The 22,954-nt window shown below is 35.9% G+C and overlaps 1 protein-coding gene across 5 annotated transcripts; it reads left to right on the top strand.

The window, feature by feature from the left end:
* Positions 1-2,828: 2,828 nt before the first annotated feature.
* On the top strand, positions 2,829-22,954 carry LOC148836328 (interleukin-18 receptor 1-like). Of its 5 annotated transcripts, none has more exons than XM_088914997.1 (11): positions 2,829-2,847; positions 5,707-5,771; positions 6,486-6,684; positions 7,803-7,977; positions 9,473-9,620; positions 10,276-10,344; positions 12,625-12,754; positions 14,231-14,376; positions 16,159-16,317; positions 16,933-17,085; positions 17,916-22,954. In XM_088914997.1, exons 2-11 carry the CDS (start codon positions 5,723-5,725, stop codon positions 18,257-18,259), a joined length of 1,572 nt encoding a protein of 523 aa, XP_088771123.1. In that variant the 5' UTR covers positions 2,829-2,847; positions 5,707-5,722; the 3' UTR covers positions 18,260-22,954. The 5 variants fall into 5 exon arrangements, with proteins under 5 accessions (XP_088771123.1, XP_088771119.1, XP_088771118.1 ...); XM_088914993.1 differs by lacking the exon at positions 2,829-2,847 and adding an exon at positions 3,667-3,703 and having other exon boundaries at positions 6,432-6,684; XM_088914992.1 differs by lacking the exon at positions 2,829-2,847 and adding an exon at positions 3,978-4,361 and having other exon boundaries at positions 6,432-6,684.

The raw sequence follows: 22,954 nt of genomic DNA, 5'->3' as shown, positions 1-22,954 counted from the left end.
ACTATCTACTGCTTTAAAACTTGTTTCTCTGGCAATGACTTCTGACCTTGTTTGGGAGAGAATAAGAAATGTGGACATGCACACCTATAGAGCCATTTAACATGTTTAAAGCTCCACAACACCAGACAGGAGAATAAATATACTGTAGAATTGTGGTGTCTCACTGTCTAAAAGCTTTCAAGCACCTAGAAAGTCACAGGTGTGGCTGTATGATAGAGAGATTAGAGAGTCCTGCCTGACTAATACCAAGCTTACTTTGCCAGCGCTCTGCCAATTTTGGGCCATTGCCTGGGAGAAGCTAGGCAACGTCAGCTAGGCACATGACCAAGAGTAGGCAATAGAGATCAACCAATCAAGCACCTTTGTTGGTTAAGCCACCCAGGAATCCCAATGAATCCTTCTCAGTATGTTAAATCAAAATTTATTGGTTATGGTAGAAGAGGTGCTAATGGTGAATACCTGAGCCACATTAGAATTCAGAAAATTCCCCAGATGTAGAGCTTATACAAAAGCATCCTGTTCCCAGTACTTTGAATAGTATTTGTTTTCTTTCTGCCAGTGTGTTTAGTCAACCTGTGAGTGTACATTACAATTGCATTGCCAAAAGGTGGGTAATTGTATTTAATCAATGCTTGTAAAGTATTTGCCTTTGTAAAGTGTAAAAAAATGGTATTGCATCATCCTATCATAAAACTTCCTAATTTCAGGTACTGGTCAGCACAAAACGGAAATGTTCTATGTGTCCAATGTGCTGAGCTAGGAGAAAAAGATTAAAAAAATATTTTGGTATAACATCCTTACTAATCAAAATGCCTTACAAAGCCATCTCATCATAAGGATGTGAGATCAAGAGACCGTTGCGTAACCTTTAGCTTCTTCTGACACATGTCCTAAAATAAGAGGAAGTATGAATTGAATTTAAGAAAACAAAATTCTACATGAATTTGGAAATTCATTAGAACCCACACATTCAATACTTTTAGATCTGAATCTTAAATCAAAGCACTCTCAATAACAAATTACAGTTGAATTTTATTAATGATTTTGTTAAATTGATTTACAGTATATGGCACGAAAAAATGTTTTTCCACAGAAAGCAAAATGAGGAGGAATCTTTAAAAGTTTCAGTTGTCATTTTCACAAAAATAGACAAAATCATAAATTTGCACGGCACATTTTAATCTAAGTGTGATGTATCTGGAAATAACAAGATTATAACTTCAAACACCAGTCTTTAAAAAAGTATTGTTTAATATGGGTGACACTGGATTACTGTACTGTTTCTGATATGGCATGGTAGTGTGCTCACAGTGTATGTGTCCTGTGGGTGGCTGTCAATGCATTCTTACTGGACAATGAAGTTTCTGGTGTCTTACAGGCTTTCTTAAATTCCATTATCAGTAAATTCAGGTTCTGGAGCACAGTGGGTTTCATTTGGTGTAGCAGGATATGGAAGTCTTCTGTAGCATCTGAAAAAGGGCAGGACCAAACAGTGCCAGATTTCCCATTAAGCACTCTAGGCACAGTGCCTAGGGCCTACGAAGTTTTTACGGCCTACGAAGGAGGAAAACCCTAGTGACTAACGAAAAACGAGCTGAAACAACATGCTTCCAATCGACTCTAGGTGCTCCAAATCAATAATCATACGTTACTTAGCAGCTGTTCTAGAAACTAGAAGTAGTGAAGTGATGGTCACTTGACTCGCTCCATCAATCACATGGTTTAGCATTAGAATAGTTTAAAGTGCATCATGTCAATCGACGTAACTCAGTTGGCGTTTACCCCTCTTTTTGTACATTTCAGTGCCTAGGGCCTACGGACACCAAAATCCAGCACTGGGACCAAACCGCTTCACAAGTACTGTACATTGGCCTCTGCTCTCTAGGTACTGTAGATTTTAACTTGGGGTACCACCTTACCATTCAAATTACTGAGATGTTATAGTCCCAGTGAAGCTGGTGTGAAGCCATAAGTGAGAGCACAAAAACAACTGAAGGAAGCAAGCCTATGTAATGAGGCAATGGATTTGTTCAGACCAAAAGGATAGCAGAACCATAGCACAAGATCATTACCTGCATCCCCAATAAAATGCCATATCACAGTGTTCAGGAGACTCTAGATCAGTGGTTCTCAAACTTTTTGGACCAAGTACCACCCCTAATCCAACCAAAGCATCCAAGTACCACCTAAAAGTCATCATCTCATAGGAACCCCAGAAATTCTCAATGACCAACATGAGCGTGCGTGTGCGCACACACTCACACACACACATATAATAAATATTATAATAATAAACTTTATTTGATATAGCGCCTTTAAAGGTGGCTTCTCAAAGTGTTTTACAGGAAAAAAACATTAACAACAACTAATAAAAAAGCACCATTTCAGTGAGAGGGGTGAGTCTGTTTAGTTGAGCAAAGCAGAGGTGAATTAATTTTTCGAGCCTTGATACAATTTTTCGAGTCTAACAGATATTAAATCGTCAGGCATTTTCTTGACGGCAAAGGTCTCGCGGTGGATGTTGTAATGCGTACATTAATTTCTGGAGCAACCTCTCTAATTCGTGCAACTACACCGTTATGTCGGCTTGTCATTGCTCTAGCACCATCTGTACAAACTCAGACGCATTTTATCCAGTCGAGGCCATTCTCTTCGATAAATTTATTCAGAAGCTGAAATATGTGCTCTCCTGTAGTTCCTGTTGGTAGCGGTTTAAAGAACAGAAAGTCTTCATGGGACGTACCCTCAAACTTGTATCTAACGTAAACGAGCAAATTGACCAAATCGACTACAGACTCATCTAATTGCAGTGAAAAACATCTGCTCATCTTAACGCGCTCTATCAGTGTACGTTTGATATAATCCTTCATTTCAATAATTCTATGAATGACTGTGTCTTTCACGGGGAGGGGGGCAGCAAGTCGAGCTGTTTAGCAGCTTTTTCTCCACACTTAATACGTGTCAGCTCTTTTGCCAACGGTAAATACGGTTCTTCAAAATAGTGTAGCTTACCTGCTTTAGCAATCCGCAAGCTTGCATTTTTCCGCGTTTCCGTTTTTATTTCCGTATTTATTTAAAGTTTTTATTTCATGCGCATGGGAGCGAAACACAGAGACGCTCGGTGTATTTTTCTCAAATTAGAACAGTTATTAAATATTTTTCTGGTATCACGCTTTCGTGTGCTCACAAGATTACCTGCGTTCGTAGCACGTATTTCTATGCATTCCTGTGTTTACAACGTTGGCATTGTTCCACATTCTCCTTTCTCCCTATTTGCTGGACATACAGTAGCTTTTTTTAAATACAATTGGTCACTTGCATCCGTAGCACGCATTCCTATAGAGTCGTATAGAATTACAGAGTATCTCTTGTGTCCACTTAAGTATTAGCACGCAATGTATCGTAGTACATAGGCTGCGTATTCGACACGTATTAAAATACAAAATATGAAAACCCGTCCCGATTTTTCAGCGCACACAACACAGTTCCAGGGTCATTTGGCGTACCACAGGGCGGCACGCCACGTACCACTGCCGGTACGCGTACCACAGTTTGAGAACCACTGCTCTAGATCACTAGTCTACTTCCACCTTAGCAAATGTGATTCTTGGTTCTGTAGTTACTGTAGCTAAGTCATTATTCATATATGAGATGCATGAAACGTGACTTTGCACATCCATTTGCATGGATTCCTGTATTTTCTGTAAGTGGTGATTGGGTGTGTTGGGGTGATCTTGATTTGGGGGTTATTGTTAGAAGGTGAAAATGAATTGAAATTAGTACTTACAAAAGTGTTACAGTAAATGTTTTATTATGTGATTTGGTATGGTAAAAAAGCACTTTTCCAGAAAAAGGGTTTATTTTTTAACGCAGTGCTGTTGAAGATGTGTAAAAACATTTTTCTGTGAGCCTGTATTCAACGCCTTTTTTTCTCATGCATGTGCACTAATAGCACGCATGAGCAATTCACAAAGAACACTGTAATTCCACTTCCCCAAGTTCCCACTGCTGAATTTGTGAGTGGGTGTCCAAATCGCACTAAAATTTAAGAGCCATGCAGAAGATTTTTTAATAATACAGAATTCTTATTCCCTGATTTTACTTTGAACCACGTTAGCAGTGACTTCATTTTTTTAATTTCCAAAAATATTTGAAGACCACACAAAGAAAACGAAACGGTGGTTTCCCCTTTTTGTTTTCATTTTTTAATGTTTGTTCTCCACGATTAGAAACTTCAGACGAATTCAGATCAGAACAAGTTCTGAGAACAGAAACGCCAGTTTCACTTGGTACAAGAAAGATATCACTCCGGCATTTGAATTGCCAGCGTATTCTTCTGAGAGTGAAGCGGCGGTGTGGAGGTACAATATGAATTTAGGACTCTTTATCGAATTTGTTCAGTGTGCTTTTCCTGCCATGTGAAGTCACGGAACCACACATGGTTTGTTCTTTCGTTAATTTTACATGAAATGTTTTTGGTTGTCAGTGTGAGAACAGGTTACACATTCTTTCACTTTATGTTGGTATTTTTGTACATAATACAGAAAGTTTTGGTTTTTTTTTTAATTCGCGGCAGTGCAGTAGTAAATCTAACTTTGAAATTTACCCTTTTTCTTTTCGGTCCTACTCTTGTAACTAGAAAGGCTCGAGCAAGGTTCACAGAAACGCTACTAATTAAAATAAATATTTTAAATGTTATGAGAGAGGCAGGATTGTGCCAATTTAAAGTAAACTGAATGTGTAAATTACTAATCAGATAATCCTTACCCGGGACCCTGAACATAAAATAATTCTAAACTTTGTGTGCGTCTTAAGGTTCTTAATTTAGACAGAGCTAGAAACATCATAGGCAGAGCAGTGAAACTTAAGGGAAGATTTTCAATTAAGGTGTTTTTAGGTTTTTTAAAACTTAAAGTTTTTTCCAGCTGGAATTTATAAAAATAATAATTCTAACATTATACAATTATTTTCTAAAGCCCCTTTTGTAAAACAAACAAAAAAAAATGAACCCAAGCAGTGTAAACCAAAGGGAAAAACTTGGAAAATCTTACAAAATGTGTTAATATACAATATTCATAAGGAATATATACTGTATATAGCGTATATCTTGAATCTGTTAGTATATTTATAGGAATGACTTTGAAAAGATTCTGAATTCCCAGTTTAATATTTTTGATGTTTTAGTTATTACTGATTGTTTATTGTAATTCATGTTTTTAATTTGACCTGAAATTTAATTTGCAGAATATACTGTAGAAAGAAAATGTCCAATATAGTCAGATTGATGTGATGTGATGCTTCAAATACAGTCCAGATGTTTCACATTTTTGGCTGATAGCCTCATCACTATTACCGTTCAGTTTCATTCTAGGAGCAGCTGCAGAAATTTGTGAGAAATTAGATATGGATGCATGGGCAGATGTCCAGGATATTGTATCTTTCTCACCCAGTGGCAAAATGGAAAGGAGGTGTAACTAAATAAGCCACTACAATTAAAAAATGTTCAGACACGCAGTATTTTACATTTTTCTTTATTCAGCCAAACAGTGAACGGCTGCAAGCGCTTTAATTAAAGTATGTTCTCAGAGCTCCCTGGGACTCAGGTCTCCTCTCAGAACTGACCATAAATTCAGGTGGGCTACTTCACATGAAGTGACCTTCTAATATGAACCTAATGACACTTTTGATTGATTTTTCTCTTCCAAGGCATTGACTGCTGAACATGCAGACAAAGGTCCTGTTGACAATGTTGCTGTTGGCAGTATTGAAAGGTAAAAAATGTATTTTGCTAATCACTAAGTAATGTATTAGCCTGCAATTTATAATTTTATAAAATGAGATCATTATGTTCACCTGACAGCACCAATGGACTTTGTAACTATGGCTAAATTGTGACTGAACTGAAATGTTTAGTTAGTTTACAAGCCATTATTTAAACATTTTATATACAGTATATGCCTGTTTTCTATTCTTTTCACCAAACTACTGTACAGTAAAAGGCTGGTAAGAAAAGCAAATGCCATTTAAAGAACATAATTAATTCATGTCAGCTGACAATTATTAATTTAAGATTTTGTTTCCATCTGTTTATTCTCTTTAAAGTGAATATTCCTGGTAAGGACAAAATAAAGTATCCTGGAAATACAGGGTCCAAGCCAGGACTGTGTACAGAACTGAAGTTCTCCTTCACACAGAGAAAATCTAGAGATACCAATTAACCCATCAGACAGGACTTCTTGCGTTGGATCAGTCCATCTTGCCACTTTCGCATTCTCCCTTGTCCGCAGTCATGGTGTTCGTAGCTATGAGCCAAAACTTGATAAATACACAAATGGCTATTCTAAATTGTGTGGCTAGAACTAAATGAATTAGTAATTCTCAATTGAAAAAAAATGAAAACACTTTTTACTATATATTATGTTTTTTTTCAGAGAATGTGTGTAGCTACTCTCCCTGTTCCATAAAGAATATGTTTGTTCCTGAAGGTGAACTTGCAATTCTGACATGCAGTTTTACTGTGAAATGGAATGGTAATAGCTTTAAACAAGACTGGAGTCTCAGCTCCTCAAGTGGTTTTATGGAGCTGAGACCAGAGAAGAGGGAATCAATGATCTTTTCTGGGACAAATCTCATATTGTTGGGTGTCATGTTAAACAACAGCGGGATCTACCAATGTACCCTGCGGTATGTAATAAATGGTGATGTTAACAATATCTTGTTCATAATCAGTATTAACCCATTTGTATTCACATATTTCACCAAAGCCTTTACCCAAGATTAACCATAGTAAATAATATAATTACATTTTACAGATTTATTTCTTAGCATTCTGTCTTTGATGTTAATTTTAATTGTCATTTGCCAAATTAATTTATGTTTCATGAGCTCAGAAGAGGTATTGCTGAAATATAAGTTTAACAAAAAACATTTATAATTCTTAATAAATAATTTTGTGCTTCAGTCAGTGTGTGTTGGGAGTGGGGTGGATAATACTTACTTTATGTCTGCAAGTATCTATAATGGAATGAATGATATCAAATTCTAGATAAGTATAAAATGTTAAGCAATGTAATTATAAGTTTAAAATGTTATCAATACAATGATAAGTAGAACAGTCTAATAAACTGTGTATAGTGTATAAACATACACATAGTGAAGCAGAAATTACAATTCCAGATGCTTTAAGTAGAAGCAGAATTAGTTTGTAGTAGAATAATAACTTTGACAAGAGATGCTTATCATTTTGTGTGGTTAAGTTAGACAACAAGTACCATTCTGAGCCAGAGAGATGGATGATTGTATTTGTGGTTACAGTCTGACTAGACTCAAGAGAAGCAAAACACATTGTTGTAGATAAAGCATAGGGTTACATATCTATACATAAATTATTATCTCAGGAATTCAAACAGACTAATATTTTTCCAGTTTCAAAGTTCATAACAACAAAATGTCATGTCGAGTATTAAAACAATTACTGAGTATACTCAAAATATAGAGTATTGAACTTAAAATAGCTACCATGACACTAGTCACAAAGTGTTTTATGTTCATCCTATATTCAATTGCATTGTAATCTAAAAATAAAAGAATCAAATGAAGATTGTATGTCAAAATCTAGAAATGGGTGCTGGCTAAAAGAACAGGTGAAGTTTTAAAAGAATTAAGATCCAAATTTGTTCCTGCAAGATCTCAATGCAATAATATTGGTATATAGGCAGCTTTCACATGTTTCTTCATGTTCCTTTTTAATTGTATATGTACAGTATGTGAAAGTATGTTCTCATGTGTGTTTAACACTGCAGAAATGAAACCAGTGTCATCGCATCCAATCAGTATAATCTAACAGTATACAGAGGAAAGTGCTTCATGGAGGAGTACTTAAATCCAGTAAATGGCTTAGTTGAGAATTCAGTCACTCTGCCATGTAAAAAGAAGAAGGATATTGCTCTCCCTAACCCACGGATTACATGGCTGAAGGTATTTTAACTGCCACAGGATTCAAATCTCTAGCAAAAGCTTCTGCAATGAAAACTGGTAAAGATCTGTAGAATTAGTTGTGGAAGTAATTTAATTACAGAATAAAATGTTTTTAGCAAGTTATCAGTCATTTCACAGTGTAACTAAAACCTAAAGTTTAATAATATTCCATAGTATTTTCAGACTGGCTTATGAAAACAAATAAAAGGAGCAGCTTCTGCGGTTCCTTCTGCTTGCATAGAAGGCTTGCAATGTGTCAGAGGGCCTGTTGCATGAGCATGTCTACTTGTCCTGTTCTCTCCTGAGCACTACAGGAGTACTTATATATTTCTTACTAATAGTAAAAAAACATCAAATTTTGTACATTAGTATATAAATGAATATGAATGTTGTGTATTAGTACAATTTATCTTATTTTCAAATATACAATATACATATGTTGCTGAGAAGTGTGAAGTAGAAGCCAAATGAATAATTAAGAATCAATTAATGTGGAATAAGTGAACCCCTAGTTTACTCAGCACAATTAAGGTGGTACTTTGAACCAGATGATTAAATAATTGGATAACAGTAAATAAGGGCTGAGTTTTTCCAACATTTTGAGTTTCGTATTCACTATACAGGTTAGTGGAAACAAGCCATACCACAATCACATGAGCTTTCAAAGATTTCCTCTGTAAAAGAGTAGTTGAGAGTTCATTGTCAAACAGTCTACAAATGGAAAAGACCATAGTGACTCTACATAGTCATCCTGCCATCCTGCCCAGATTTCTTAAAGAGCAAACCTGAAAAATATTCCTGTTCATACCTCAACCATCAGTAAGAGACAGAAAGGAACTGGTTTTCATTGGAAGATAGAGAGAAATCATTTTGTTCTAAAAAAACATTGTCACATGTCTGAAGTTTGCCAAAGAGTACTCTTAACTAATGGAAGAGTGTTCTCTGGTCAAATGAGTCAAAAGCTGAACTTGAACCATGAATCTAGCATTATATCAGCAAATTCTGGAGGAGAAGTTCCAGAATGGCTTGAGAGTAAGAAGTTTGGGTTGTTCATGCAATGAAACCCTCAAATGTCACTAACTTGAAGCAATTCTATAAGGAATAGTTCCTAAAAAAATGGAAATTCCTAAAAGCCAATTTAAGAGAATAATAAACAGTTACAGGAAACTTCTAAGGGAAGTCATTCTTGCTCAATCAGATGCCATCAGTTGCTGAATGTGAGGTTTCACATACTTATTCACACAAGAATATTTACTGTTGGGTCATTTTGATAATTAAATAGTCCAAATGTACAGTATATCTTTGTGTTACATTTTAATGGCCTTTTATACATACTTTCATTATGATCGATGCTTAAAGTCTTAAAACTTCTTCTCGGTTCAGTATGCATTCTCTGTAGTTTATTTTCTCCTTCAATTATGTATCAAAACATTACTTAATTTAGCACATTATTACATTTATACAACTATTTTATTGTTCTTTTCTTCTTTCTTAGGATTGTGAGAAGAAAATTATCTCTTCAAATGAGATACATTTTTCCAGTCTAACACAAAGTGATGCAGGAATATACACCTGCATACAAACTTATGAGTATGGGGGCAAACAATACAATTTCTCAGAATTCACAAAGCTGATTGTAAATGGTAATGTACATTTTAGTATTTGATTTATTTTAGCACTACAGTTCTGTTCTGTAAGTATGGATTTAAACTGTATTATAATGTGAGCAATATCTATGAGGAACTACAAATCTGTCTTTGTATAAACAATGAATCTTCAAACTACTGTACACTTGAAAGAGCAAACATGGTAATTCAACAGTCACTATTACCAATATAACCAATTTGTGATTAATGGGATTTCGGTGCACAATAGAACTAATAGCAATGCTAAAATCAATAATAACCATACGCGGACCCATCAGTCTGAAGCCTTATTCTGATTTATACTGTATATGAATATTCATACTGTATATTAAGCAAATTGAGAGTGTGTGATTCCCCCAGATAAAATGCTAATCAATCACAGGGTTACTACCAGTATAGCTGCTGCACATCTATAAACAGTAGCTGTCAAGACTAGAACAGTCTACTTTATGGTGCAACTGCTAAACAAGACAAAACTAATTCTGAACTGTCTGTATTCCTCCAGTACTCACATGACAACCAAGACCTAGCCTGCAATCAGGCACTACATTGCATAGAAATTGTATTTTTTTAATTCAGCAAAGGTGTAATTCAAATCATAGTGTTTAATTATTTTTAAAAAATAATTCTAATTGGTATCATTTTAATTTAGAGATTTCTGACACTCTGGAACCCCAGATTATTTACCCCAGAGAAAATGATGCAATTGAAGTCGAATTGGGTAAGTTGCTAGCAATCAATGTAATTCACACACATATTCAAAATGATATGATAAATTAATTTTTTGGTTTTGGTTGTGCCATAATTTAATGACTTCTGAGCAAGATTCACATGGGAATTTCATGATTTAAAGTCATGTGTGGTGTTGATCACATACAGTACAACACCTGCTACTGGTGTGTACACCATTATCTTATACTCCAGCATACAAATGTCTGGGCACAAGTTGGCAGACATATTCCTTATGGTGCACAAACATGTTATTTTATTTAATCTTTAAGCAACCCCAAGATTAATAATGTTTTTAGTTGTGTGTGATGTTAACTAGTACAATATGCATCTACCACACCTGTAAAAATGTTGGTCCCTTAAACAACAGAAAATGTTTCAGCATTTCTCCTGAATTCAATATTCAGCCAAGAAGGCTGAATATTCTAAACTGCTGTAATTCATGTAAGCACAAAATCCTTTCTGAGACTTGGAAGTGTCATCAAAGTGACCTTCTTATCCACACGAAAAAAAACTGCAGCTTTTTTAAAGCTAGCTCACAGCTCAGGGACTTATTATATGGTGGGATGGTGATGCAGTGCTTAGCATTGCTGCCTCTCAGTATTGGGGCCCTGGGTACAAGTCCAGACCTGTGGTGCTGTCTCTGTGGAATTTCTATGTTCTCCCCGTGTTTGCATGAGATTTGCCAAGTGCTCCAGTTTCCTTCCACAGTCCAAAGACATACTGGGAGGTAAATTGGCTTCTAGGGAAATTGGCCCTGATGTGTGTGTCTTTGATTGTGTCTGTGTACAGTATATGCTTTATGCTGGTTGCTTGCCAGGAGAGGCTCTGACTCCCCTGCGACCTCCAAGTGGATGAAACAGTTAGAAAATGGGTGGATTATATTGAACACCAAGGGGAAGAAAAACAGGAACAATAAAACAAATGGAACAAGACCTAAGAAACAGGAGGTGTTTCATAATGCTTCATAAGCAATAACAACTCAGCAAGTCTTGGGAGTTGTAATAAGTTGTGCAAAGTGCAAAGGAGGGCTTAACCACCAAAATCAGGCATGTTAAGCGGCTGTGCTCTTAGCTGTGTGGGAAAGAGTGAGAGTGTGGTAAGGGATGTTATCATTCTTAGCTGTAAAAAGTATCCATAAAGCTGTTAAATTAAGTGAAGTAATGTGATAGGCCAGTTAGAACTTAGCAACTGATTGATAGTGAAGACCTGGTAATACAGCATTTATTTTTCTAAATTATATGGGTAAGATAGGATCTACAGTATATGTTATAATATACTTGCAGTATATGCAACAAAGTGCTTCTTACATGACTAATGATGTACTGTACACTCAAACCAAAAATGTATCACCTGGCTCCAGTTTATTTAAAACTACCTTCACAGAGTAGACCTGATCAGCATACTGTGGTGTATGGCAAATACTGGAGAGAGACCATGTTATTTAAAGGCCACCAGGTATCAAGACTATGTATTAAGATGCTTCTGAATATCTGTGCCTGATGTTCCATAGTGTCATGGACAGAAATTCAAGCATTATTTTATATTAAAATTAATGCATGATGAAGATAACAAACTACCAAATTCACCTAAAATGGCAATCCTTATTTTAGAAGATAATAAATTTAATGAAAACCATAGCCTGAGAGAATTTAAAAATCAAATACTCAAATGGTGTATATTATGGTATACAGTAGAAATTGATTTAAAATAGAAGATGAGGTCATACAACTCAATAAAATCACCTCCATCACCAATTTCCATGGCCAGTGGGGCAATAGATCTTAACCAAAACCCAGGTGGTACAATCTAATTAAATAGTAGACCGTCATTTTGTGATACATTTAAGCTAAATTTCAGTTCAAAACATTGGCTATTTTCTATCACTGACAAAGTATTTGGGGAGTATTAAACAAGGACAGTTGTTATTTATTCTATTAGGCTTTTTCTAAGCCCCTTGCATTCTTTTTATTTTCGCGGGGGAAGCGGTGAATCATATATATACTTGCTTTCCAGGAGACATGCTTTCCAGTTGGCCAGTGGATGTTTCTAAGCAAATGCGACCCTAACAAACCTAGGCCTGTATGGAGTTGCATCCACCATACACAACCTGAAGCCAGCCCTGTGGGCATGCAGTACATCACAGTTTATTCAATGAACTAAAAACACTGAAATTATATAAATTTCAGTTTCCAAGTCAGTCTCCAAAAACACAATAAAAACATTTTTTTTGTCTTTAATATATTGACAATTGATTTCATTTTATTTTTAGGTATATCACAAGTAATCACCTGCAAAGCAGTTTATAAAGATAATGATTTTATCGTTTTGTACTGGTTAAATGACACAGATCCTGTAGAACAGTGCAATAATGGAGTACGTGTCTGTACTAATGGCTCCAGGTAAGAACTTACTCTTTATGTTTTAGTTTCTAAAATCTACAGTCCCCCTTCACTTGAGATTTGATAATGTGCATACAGTTTTATTTAAATTTTCATAGACTGGTTTTCTAATAAGAATGTTAAATGTCTGTTATTGGTTACTATGTGAAACATGTATGGAAAACAGTGAAACTGTATACTAGAAACAAGTATGAAAATCGAATACATTGAATTGCTATTCATTATTGATGTTTCATTTTGTAATTTCTTCCATATTATTAAAGTAAGGATTTTGTACTTTATTATTATTATTATTATTATTATTATTATTATTATTATTATTATTACAACTAATTAATTTAGGGATAAACTTTTTTCCAAACCAACTTAAGCTTAAACCCATTCCTACAGCTTTGTATATTACCAAAGTAATGTCAAGAGATCTTGCTTAAAGACACTGGGGATTTGAATCCACTATATCATACCACTGCCTGTTGTTTACTGGTAGCAGTAATGGCTCACCCCATTACTTAAAACACATCCAGGAAGCAAAAGGCTTTAAAAATAACAGGTCGTAAATTAAATAAACCGACCAGTTACAGCAAGAGACAAGCAATATCAGGGAATGAAAGATGAAAGAATTTAAGATTATGCATCACAAAAGAGATGGGTGTCATTGATTTTTTATGAAGAGCAAACAATTCTCTCCCCTTCACTTTTTTATATACACACTAGGATTTATACTAAATCTAAATTTATACTAAGCTAAACTTGGAGAAAATGTAAAAAATCATAAGACATGGTTCTAGTACTGCACAAGAAGAATGAGGACCTGTGTACGTACAGTACTCATGTGTCATAAGCATCTGTCATATGTCATACTTGAGATGGGGTGGCAAATGGTGAAGCTGTGTGTAGTAGAGAGAACCAGCTGTTTGAGCATCTCTCCTTGGGTGTTGGCTAATGATATAGGCCAAAGCTGAACTCCAGTCTAAGCAAAGGCCTTTTCTTGTTTACTTGTTGAGTCTCACACTGCTGTTACTGCTGTAACATATTCATTCTCTGTGCTGGGTGCCACATGAACCTGCCAACTTGAGAGCTCAAGTCTCAGTGCTGCTAATGGCTTGCATCCTGGCCATTTTGCAGAGAACTAACTTAATACTTAAGAAAAATGTAGAGTTAACACAAAGATAACTAAATTCAAAGGTTCCTGATGTTTCCAGACAAGTTAGAATTATAAAAAAAATACACACAAGTACACAGAACCCTAGAGAACGAAGTTCATATCAGGAGGATATGAGAGGTAGAAAAGTGACAATTGATTTAATAAAGATAAAAGACAATCCAGATTGAATAGAAATGTTTAAGTTTGGATTTGATAAAGTTGTGGAGGAGGGGCTTACTCAGCTGGTGCTACATGCATATTCACATTAAAAACAACATACCTGTTTTATATTGGCTATTTTAAAGTACTGAATGCTCTGGTACTGTTTGCAGCGAACACATAATTGATGGGAAAACTCAACTGATTTCATCTTTAGTGATTAAATATTTTACTGAAGAGGACCTGATGAATAAATATGTCTGCAAACTAGATGGTGGATTAAAAAACAAAAATGAATCAATAACCTTCAAACTAAAAGGTAAGACTTGAATTGTAAACATTTTTTTCTTTAAGTACAGGTTGGGATGTAACATTAAGTTTATGTATAAAATACAGAAGTGGGTTATGGGAGTATGGATTGCACTATAGGAGTATGTAATAAGCTGTGCATCCATGTAATTGAAGTTGATACCCTGGCTTCTTTCAATAAACAGCTGGATGAGATCCTTAAATCAACTAGCTACTATTAAATGGACTAGATGGGCCCATTATTATTACTTTATTAGCTTTTCTGTTATATATGGCACTTTAAACTTGTCATACCAATGTCATTATACCTGCCAACAATTCCAAGAGTATATTTTTTGGGAGCCATTGTAAATCAGGTATTATAAAATTATTATTAAAACGTTTATGTGGTGTTTTTATCATAAAGGTAACTGAAAAATAAGGAGGTAAATGGACAAAAAGATACCTATTTACATTGTACTTTAAGATCTTTAAATTATTGTTTATAACAGTTAATAATTGCTTGCATTTATATAAAACTTTTCATCCTTAGGAATCCTAAATCATGTCACATGTAGGAGTGTACTTTTATGTAACTCTGAAGTGCATCTACCTGTAACCTTTAGCAGCCTCTATAACCTAGAAACCTGAATAAATGACAATTTAGGTGGAGAAATAAGAATATAAGGGTGAAATTTAGCGAGAAAAAAGTGTTGGCCCATGGTGGACTTTAGGTAAATACTGGAATTAACACCTCTGCACTTATGAACAGTGCCATGGGCTCTTAATGACAAATCAGTGAACACTTGGTGTGAGCATCTTTGATGTCCTGCTCTACAATGCGCCCTGATCACCAAACTGAAGACTTGGTTTGGGCATTTTAGTCCAGAGGGAAGAGTGCCACCTACTAGTCTACTAATTTTGCTTACAGCAGTGACCTTTAGAGGTAGAGCTACTGTTATTTCTATGAGGGGTACTGAAGCAGCAGTCCTCTGTTTAGCAAAGGTGTATTGCTTAGAATTTTGAAGTTATTCACAAACCCATGCTGCATATGGAGTTATCACCCTACCGTTAGTACCTCAAGACAAGTAATAGTCTTAAACAGTCAAATAATCTTTCTTTGTGCTCGTAGTACTTAGTTTATGATTTTGTTACAGTCCTCCCCAAAGGCAGTCCTCAGTAAATAAAACCACTTTGAAAGTTACAACTGAAGAATGTAGGAAATGTTACAAACAAAAGGAAACCCATTTAAGCCACCTTCCTTAATTCACTGTAACATATTCATAAACAGTCACTTCTTCAACAGGGACAACTACTAGGCAGGTTATTTGTTGTATACCCCAGCAATTCAATGTTTGAAGAAGTGCCTCCTGTTTTTCTCCTTCTTAATTTTATTTTACTTGCCTTTGTTTCTCTGCTGAATTTCAAGTAATCCCTTGTGTTATCTTTGCCAGTAACTTTGAGGATTTTGAATGCACTTACCCTTACTGTCTAATTTGTTGAAGACTTAGGATTCAGTTCCTTTTTTCATCCACCAATCCTTATCTTACGAGGCCTGGTCATACAAACAGGACACTTCAGAAAAGCCCCAATTTTATTCTTACTGATGTTTTTTTTTGTGGAAGAGATTTGTTAAGCAAGATAAATAGTTGGGCACAGGAATAAAACAGATTTCTTATGAATGTATTGGCTGTTATTGATTATCATAACTGTTGATTACCATTAAATATAATCTAGTTTATTATTTTGTCACATTATAGACATCTAAAACAAATTAATGTTTTTATATGTTGTTGTCATTCATGTTTTCTAGAGAGTAATCTTCAAGGAACACAATCTATTTTTCTGTGGTCTGGAGTATTGGGAGTGTTTTCAGTTACAATAGTTACTGTTACAGTTCTGTATGTCAAGCTAAAGATCTACATTGCCCTGGTCTTCAGAGATTTTACTGGTAAAGATGACACACTTGGAGGTAAGACAGTTCTGTGTTATTTTTTTTATTTTCAGTTATGTTTCTTCACATTTTCTGTTCTTCTTTTGTTCTGTTCTGTTTTTCTAGAACTACTGTATGACAGCTGATAATGTAGCCAAATGGAATAAAAATATGATTTTACAGTAAAGCTCCCATACTGATCCATTTATACTTTATACCCCTTTATACATTTAGGATGTTTTTTAATTACATTTCACATTATTTTAAAAATATTGTTTGGTGTTTTTACCAGATGGAACTAGGACCTCTAATTGGCAATTATTGTCTACTATTTTAATTTTTCCAGCATCACTGACGCCCTTGTTGCATATGTAGGCTTCCATACATGCATATGTATATCCATTCACTTAGTTCAGGGAAGCCTTTGTCTTTGGCTTTTGATCTAGCTGAGGATTCTTGTATGTTGATGTCTCTGATGCATTGCATTCTCTCAAAATAGTTTCTTGTATCCTGGTTAATGTGTAGTCATCTCAATAATTTAACAATAAGCTGTTGATTTGCCTTCCATAGGTTGGGCACAAGTTCAGTCTGATATGATAGAAAAATATAGGTTTATGAAAGTTTCTGGTTTTCTGAAATCTTCTTCTGTTTCAGATGGCAAGGAATATGATGCCTATATCACATACTATAAGACCAGTAGTTTAAAATCATTTATTCAGAAAGAAAGAAATCATTTATTAGAGATTCTGGAGCATCACTTTGGCTACCGGCTTTGCATTTATGAACGTGATGTTATTCCTGGAGGAGGTAAGACCCTTTGTAAAACAACTAAATCAGGTAATTTAACATTGTAATGACTAGGCCTGACTTTTCTTATGGGTAAAAGTTGGTGAATTGCTCATCTGTATCATCTACTGTGGAGTGTCCACAGGGAAAACAAAGACCTTGCTATTCCACACAGAACATTCTAACAAGAATATATATTAAGCTTATACTGTATGTGATTACACTGATTTTTAAGGCACATTTTGTATGGAGTTTATGTGGCCTTGCACATGGATTTTCTACAGTTGTTTCGGTTTACACCACACTTTTCAAAGATATGCTGGCTAAGTTCTATTGACCATACTAAGTTATCCTATTCCCCATGGCTGTGTGATGTACTGGCGTTCCAACCAGGGTGAGGTGTGATGTTTGTTCTCAGTCCAACCATGTGTCCTACAGGTACTATAAAATAAACTAATCAAATACATGGCTTGCTTGTTAACATTTACCACACCTTATCTGCAAAGGGTGTGGTATCATTTTATTTATGTTAGCTTCATAGAAGTCTTAAAAACATTTACAATATAACGATGTCATATTGTAACATCCATATTATTAATATTTTATTGAATCTCACCCTGTTGTTACCTATAGCATTATTTACTGATCTAGGGATCTCATCTAGCTGTTTCTTGAAAGAAGCCAGGGTATAGCTTGTTAGAAATTCCCTTAGTCTAAAGAAATGCCTCTTGCTCTTAGTTTTAAATGCACAAATGCATTTGGGAATTGCACACCAGTATATCTTCTTACTATTTAGAGAACATGGTCCAAATACTAACTTTTTATCACAATTTCACATCCTGATTTTTCAGCTTTTGCGGACACCATTCTGGAATACATTGACAAGAGCAGAAGGTTGATAATGATACCGAGTGCAGATGACCAAGCACATGAAAGTCAATATGAGTTAGTAACTGGTCTGCATAATGCTCTGGTTGATAAGAAAATACAGATCATCATAATTCAGTGTGAACCAAAGGCAGACTTGGACTCTTTGCCGGAGCCTTTCAGGCTTCTCGTGAAGTCTAATGGAACAGTTAGATGGAAAGACAGGAAGTCGAAAGAGCTGGAATCAGTGTTTTGGAAGAAATTGCGGTACTTGATGCCAGCTAAGAAGCGGACTGTGTCCAGTCCAGAAGAAGTAAATATGGTGTGAGCAAAGCAGGAAAATATAGAACGGTTTGAAAACATTTATTCCCCCCTGGAATTATTGCTCAAATACCATTATGAACTGTACTGTCTTGTAGTCTGTGAGGTTTATTAATATGCACATTATTATAACACACTTCTGGCTGTATCTTTAAATTTGCTTCAAGTTTAAAGTACTGGAAATAATTATGGAAACAGGGAAACATGTATTTATAATAAAATCTACACAATATAAAATTATAGCTTTAATGTGAAAAAAAAATGTTACCTCATTATGTGTTAAAATTACATGCTACAATGTCATTGGATGTCAGACCACCTATCAGAAAGTGTCACATCTCTTCAAGGCCAATATACTGTATATATTAGGCAATATATAGGCAATGATATAGCAGCAGCCAGCAGCCATATCACCCTGCAACTCACAACTGGCAACCCACTGAAGCTAAGCAGGTGTGACCCTGGTCAGTACTTGGATGGGAGACCTCCTTGGAAAAACTAAGGCTGCTGCTGGAAGAGGTGTTAGTGGGTCCAGCAGGGGGTGCTCACCCTGCGGTCTGTGTGGGTCCTAATGCCCCAGTATAGTGACGGGGACACTATACTGTAAACAGGCGCCGTCCTTAGGATGAGACGTAAAACCGAGGTCTTGACTCTCTGTGGTCATTAAAAATCCCAGTGCGCTTCTCAAAAAGAGTATGGGTGTAACCCTGGAGTCCTGGCCAAATTTCCCATTGGCCCTTACCAATCATGGCCTCCTAATAATTCCCATCTATGAATTGGCTTCATTACTCTGCTCTCCTCCCCACTGATGTGTGTGGTGAGTGTTCTGGCACACTATGGCTGCCGTCGCATCATCCAGGTGGATGCTGCACATTGGTGGTGGTGGAGGGGATTAAGACTCAGAGGGCTTGTTAAGAATCTGGTACTTAACAACACAATAGAAATCTTGGAAATAACCCCTGCTGCAAGAATGTGTATTAAAATTCATATTTGCATAAGATGTTCTCAGCGGGTGTGTTGTTCAGAAACGTTCCTCATCCTGTTTTTGTTATTTCCTGTTCTCAACAAATTACACATACTGTATACCATCCAGGACCACCAAAATAACAAATTAGCCACATTAACTCTACAGGTTTTAGTTAGACTTTAGTACTTCATGTTTTCGTACTCTCATAGTTCCTAGGTTTATTTTTAGTCCACAGTTTTCACATCTTGCTGTGTTTCACTGAACATCTACCATAGTGCTATTATCCATGCACTGAATTACTGCACCATTATTTTCCCAACATTTCTGATAGTGTTTGGAAATAACACTCGACTTTCCGTATCAGATTTTAAGGATTCTGATTGTTTTATGCAGAATATGTTCAGGGCATTTGAAGGACTTTGATGATAAATTGCATTTGTTTGACAGTGATTAATTTGTGAGATAACCCAGCCTAAACCATAAATTTCATATTATTTTTCACTGCTATGTGCAAGAGGATGGGCTCAATCCAATTAGGATTAAGTCATATTACTTCTTGGGGACCAAATCTGTGTACACCAATATATCCAGTAGAATTGTTCTGCAGTAGATTAAAGGATGGGTTGTGTCATGTGATCTGTTGTAGTATGTGATGCAGAAATCTGTGATCTGAAAATTAGACCTTTGTAGCAGTTCTTTATATTGTGGCACCAGTTACAATTTTAACACATTGACATGACATGAAAAAGATACATTTTATGACATGTTTGACATGGATTATGATCAATTTAATTTTTCATTTCATAGGTAGGTACTTTTATTAAAAGCTGCTTATTGAAAATTTGTAGCTTTATTTTTACTGCTCAAAATGTTAGTGAGTCTGACTTTGTGTTAAGTACTGTTTCACACATATCCTGAAATCTAAAACTGTTTAAGAGATGAAAGAGTGCTAAGAGGTATGATAGTTTACATTTCTAGATTCATGAAAAGTTTAGTAAAGTAGATGGGAGCTCTTCTGGCTTTAGTTCCTCCAGGTGAAGCCACTGTGAATATGAGAACAAATTGAATTACTGTATACCTGTTAAGAAAAGATACAGAAGTTAATAAGGAAATGTCTCTTCCTAAAACAGGATCATAAGAAACAACCAAGTAGAACCAATGTTAAATACACATAACAATTACCAGAATTTAAAAGGTATGCTCATAGATACAGGAATTTAAAAAACATATACAGTATAAACTCAATGTGTAAACATTTACTTTTATATGAATATTAACTGTTTTGGGCAAAGCTTTGTAAAAAATGTTAAAGAAATGCTTTACAAAGAGAAGTCATCAAAAATATTGTATTACAATAAGTATAATATGTCAGAATTAAAAGCATAGAAAAAGTCTCAATCTAAAAACTGAGATTTTGAGCAAGTTAAGGGGTGGGATGATGTTGACCAGTTAGGCACATACAGTATGTATTACAAGAATGAATCTTCGATTTATGCAATTAGAGACAGAGAAAAGACTATTCATGAGAGAATAGCATCTGCTGTGTTCCTTGCATTTTATTATTAAGTTTTATTTCATCTACTTTGTATACCTTACAGTACTGTATTTGCTGTATTACTGTTTTCATAACTTTAAACTACATACATGCACATACTGTACTAATACACTTACAATTTATTTTAGTTGTATAAGGGGTTTGAATAGGATGGTCTAAGACTATACACACTATGTCAGGAACCTAACTACCATGTAAATCGGGAGTCTACTGTTAATTAACATTCTACTGTTGTTTAATATTCATTGGAGCAGTACTTACACTATATATGAGTTATGAGCTGAGCAGCAGCAGAGCTCAAGGATCCTATCCTGTTACTTTCATATGCTGTACAAATCCATCATGTTAACCTGCTGCTTCGGTAGGCTGGATATTTACTTCACTTGGAATAGATTGGGTTCTTAGAACAATGCCTGGGACAGTCTGAAAAAATTGTACCTGTATTTATTTAACATGATTTTTATTGTATGCAATTATCTTTAGTGAGAGTTTTGTCTAATACGAATTTTTTTCAATAATTTGAATTTGTTTTGATATATTTTATATATGCTTGATACAGTCCTTTGCAAAAGTATTCATCCCCCTTGGATTTTTTCACATTTTATTGTGTTACAGTATGGAACCATGATGTAGTTCACTGAGAATTTTTGCCACTCATCAACACAAAGTACTCTATAATGTCAAGATAAAAAAGAAAGCCAGATATTTGTCTAAATTAATTAAAAATAAAAAACAGAAAATTGAATGTATAAGTATTCACCCCCTTGCTTTGACACACCTAAGTTACCTCTGAAGTAACAAACTCTCTTCTCCAAGTCACATAATTACTAGACTGGAATCCACCTGTATGCAGTTGAGGTGTTTCACATCGTTTGAGAATAAATACACCTGAGGCTGGGAGCTTCCCCACTTAGTGTATTTCCAAGGAAACTCTACACCATGAAGACCAAGGAACATTCCAAGCAGATCCGAGACAAGGTTCTTACCAGTCAGGGCAAGGAAATAAGAAAAATTCCAATGCATTGAATACATCTCAAAGGACAGTGAAGTTTATCATTAAAAAGAAGAGAAAACAAAACTTAGTATCCTGGCAAGAAGAGCCAAAGGCTTACAGCAACTCTAAAGGAGTTACAGTCCTCCATGACAGAGATGGGAGAAACTGCCATGATTGTAGTCCCTCCCCCTTAAGAGCGCTCCGACTCTTTCACTTCTGAGTTGATTTTGTGCATCTGCCCCCAGTTCCATCCTCCTATTCAGCCCACCTTAAAAGCCAGACGCTCACTCTTTTCTGGGTTCTGCATTGGTTCCCATGCCAGGCGAGTCCGGGACCGGTAGCGTCTGGTCCCGTTCCCCCCTTGTTCCCCCCCGACCCTCCACCGGATCCCGCTCCGGTTTTTAATCCTGTTTGTCTTCGTCTCGGATGGACTGCCGGCTTTGGACTTTTGCCTCATCTTGGATTTCCCTTTGGACTCTGTTTTGGATTGTTTGACCCGGACTCACCCCCCTGAACACCTGAGCACTATGGACACGCCCCCTGTTTTCATTCCCGGCTCCTGCATGCTTTTTTCCCCATGTTTTCCTCACTCTACCCCTGATTGTGTCGTCTGCATAGGGTCCAAAAAGAACACCTTTGTTACAGAAACTGCATGAGACAATAGCACACAAACTTCATAAATCTGGCTTGTACAGAAGGGTGGCAAGAAAAAAGCCTTTGTTGAAAAAAACTCAAATCAAATTTGGGAGTTTGCCCAAAGGCATGTGAGAGGCTCAACAATTTGGATGAAGATTCTTTGGTATGATGAGACCAAAATTTAACTTTATGTTTGGCTCAAACCTAACACAGCACATCACACTGAGAACACCATCCCTACAGTGAAACATAGTGGTGGCAGCATCATGCTGTGGGGATGTTTCTTTGCAGCAGGGATTGGAAAACTCAAAGATTGAAGGAAAAATGGATTAAACTAAGTACAGAAAAATCCTGGAGGAAAAAATGCTGCATCCGCAAGAGCACTGGGACTTGGAAGACGATTCATCTTCCAACAGGATAATGACCAAAACGTACAGCAAAAACCACACTGGAGTGGCTTAAAATCAAAAAGGTTAATGTTCTGGAGTGGCCCATTCAAAGCCATTCAAATATGACTGCTAAATGTTTAAAATAAACAAATGCAAATTAG

Source organism: Atractosteus spatula, chromosome 4, assembly GCF_055471065.1.
Source record: "Atractosteus spatula isolate fAtrSpa1 chromosome 4, fAtrSpa1.hap1, whole genome shotgun sequence".
Lineage (NCBI taxonomy): Eukaryota > Metazoa > Chordata > Actinopteri > Semionotiformes > Lepisosteidae > Atractosteus > Atractosteus spatula.
This window is presented reverse-complemented; position numbering and strand designations above follow the sequence as displayed.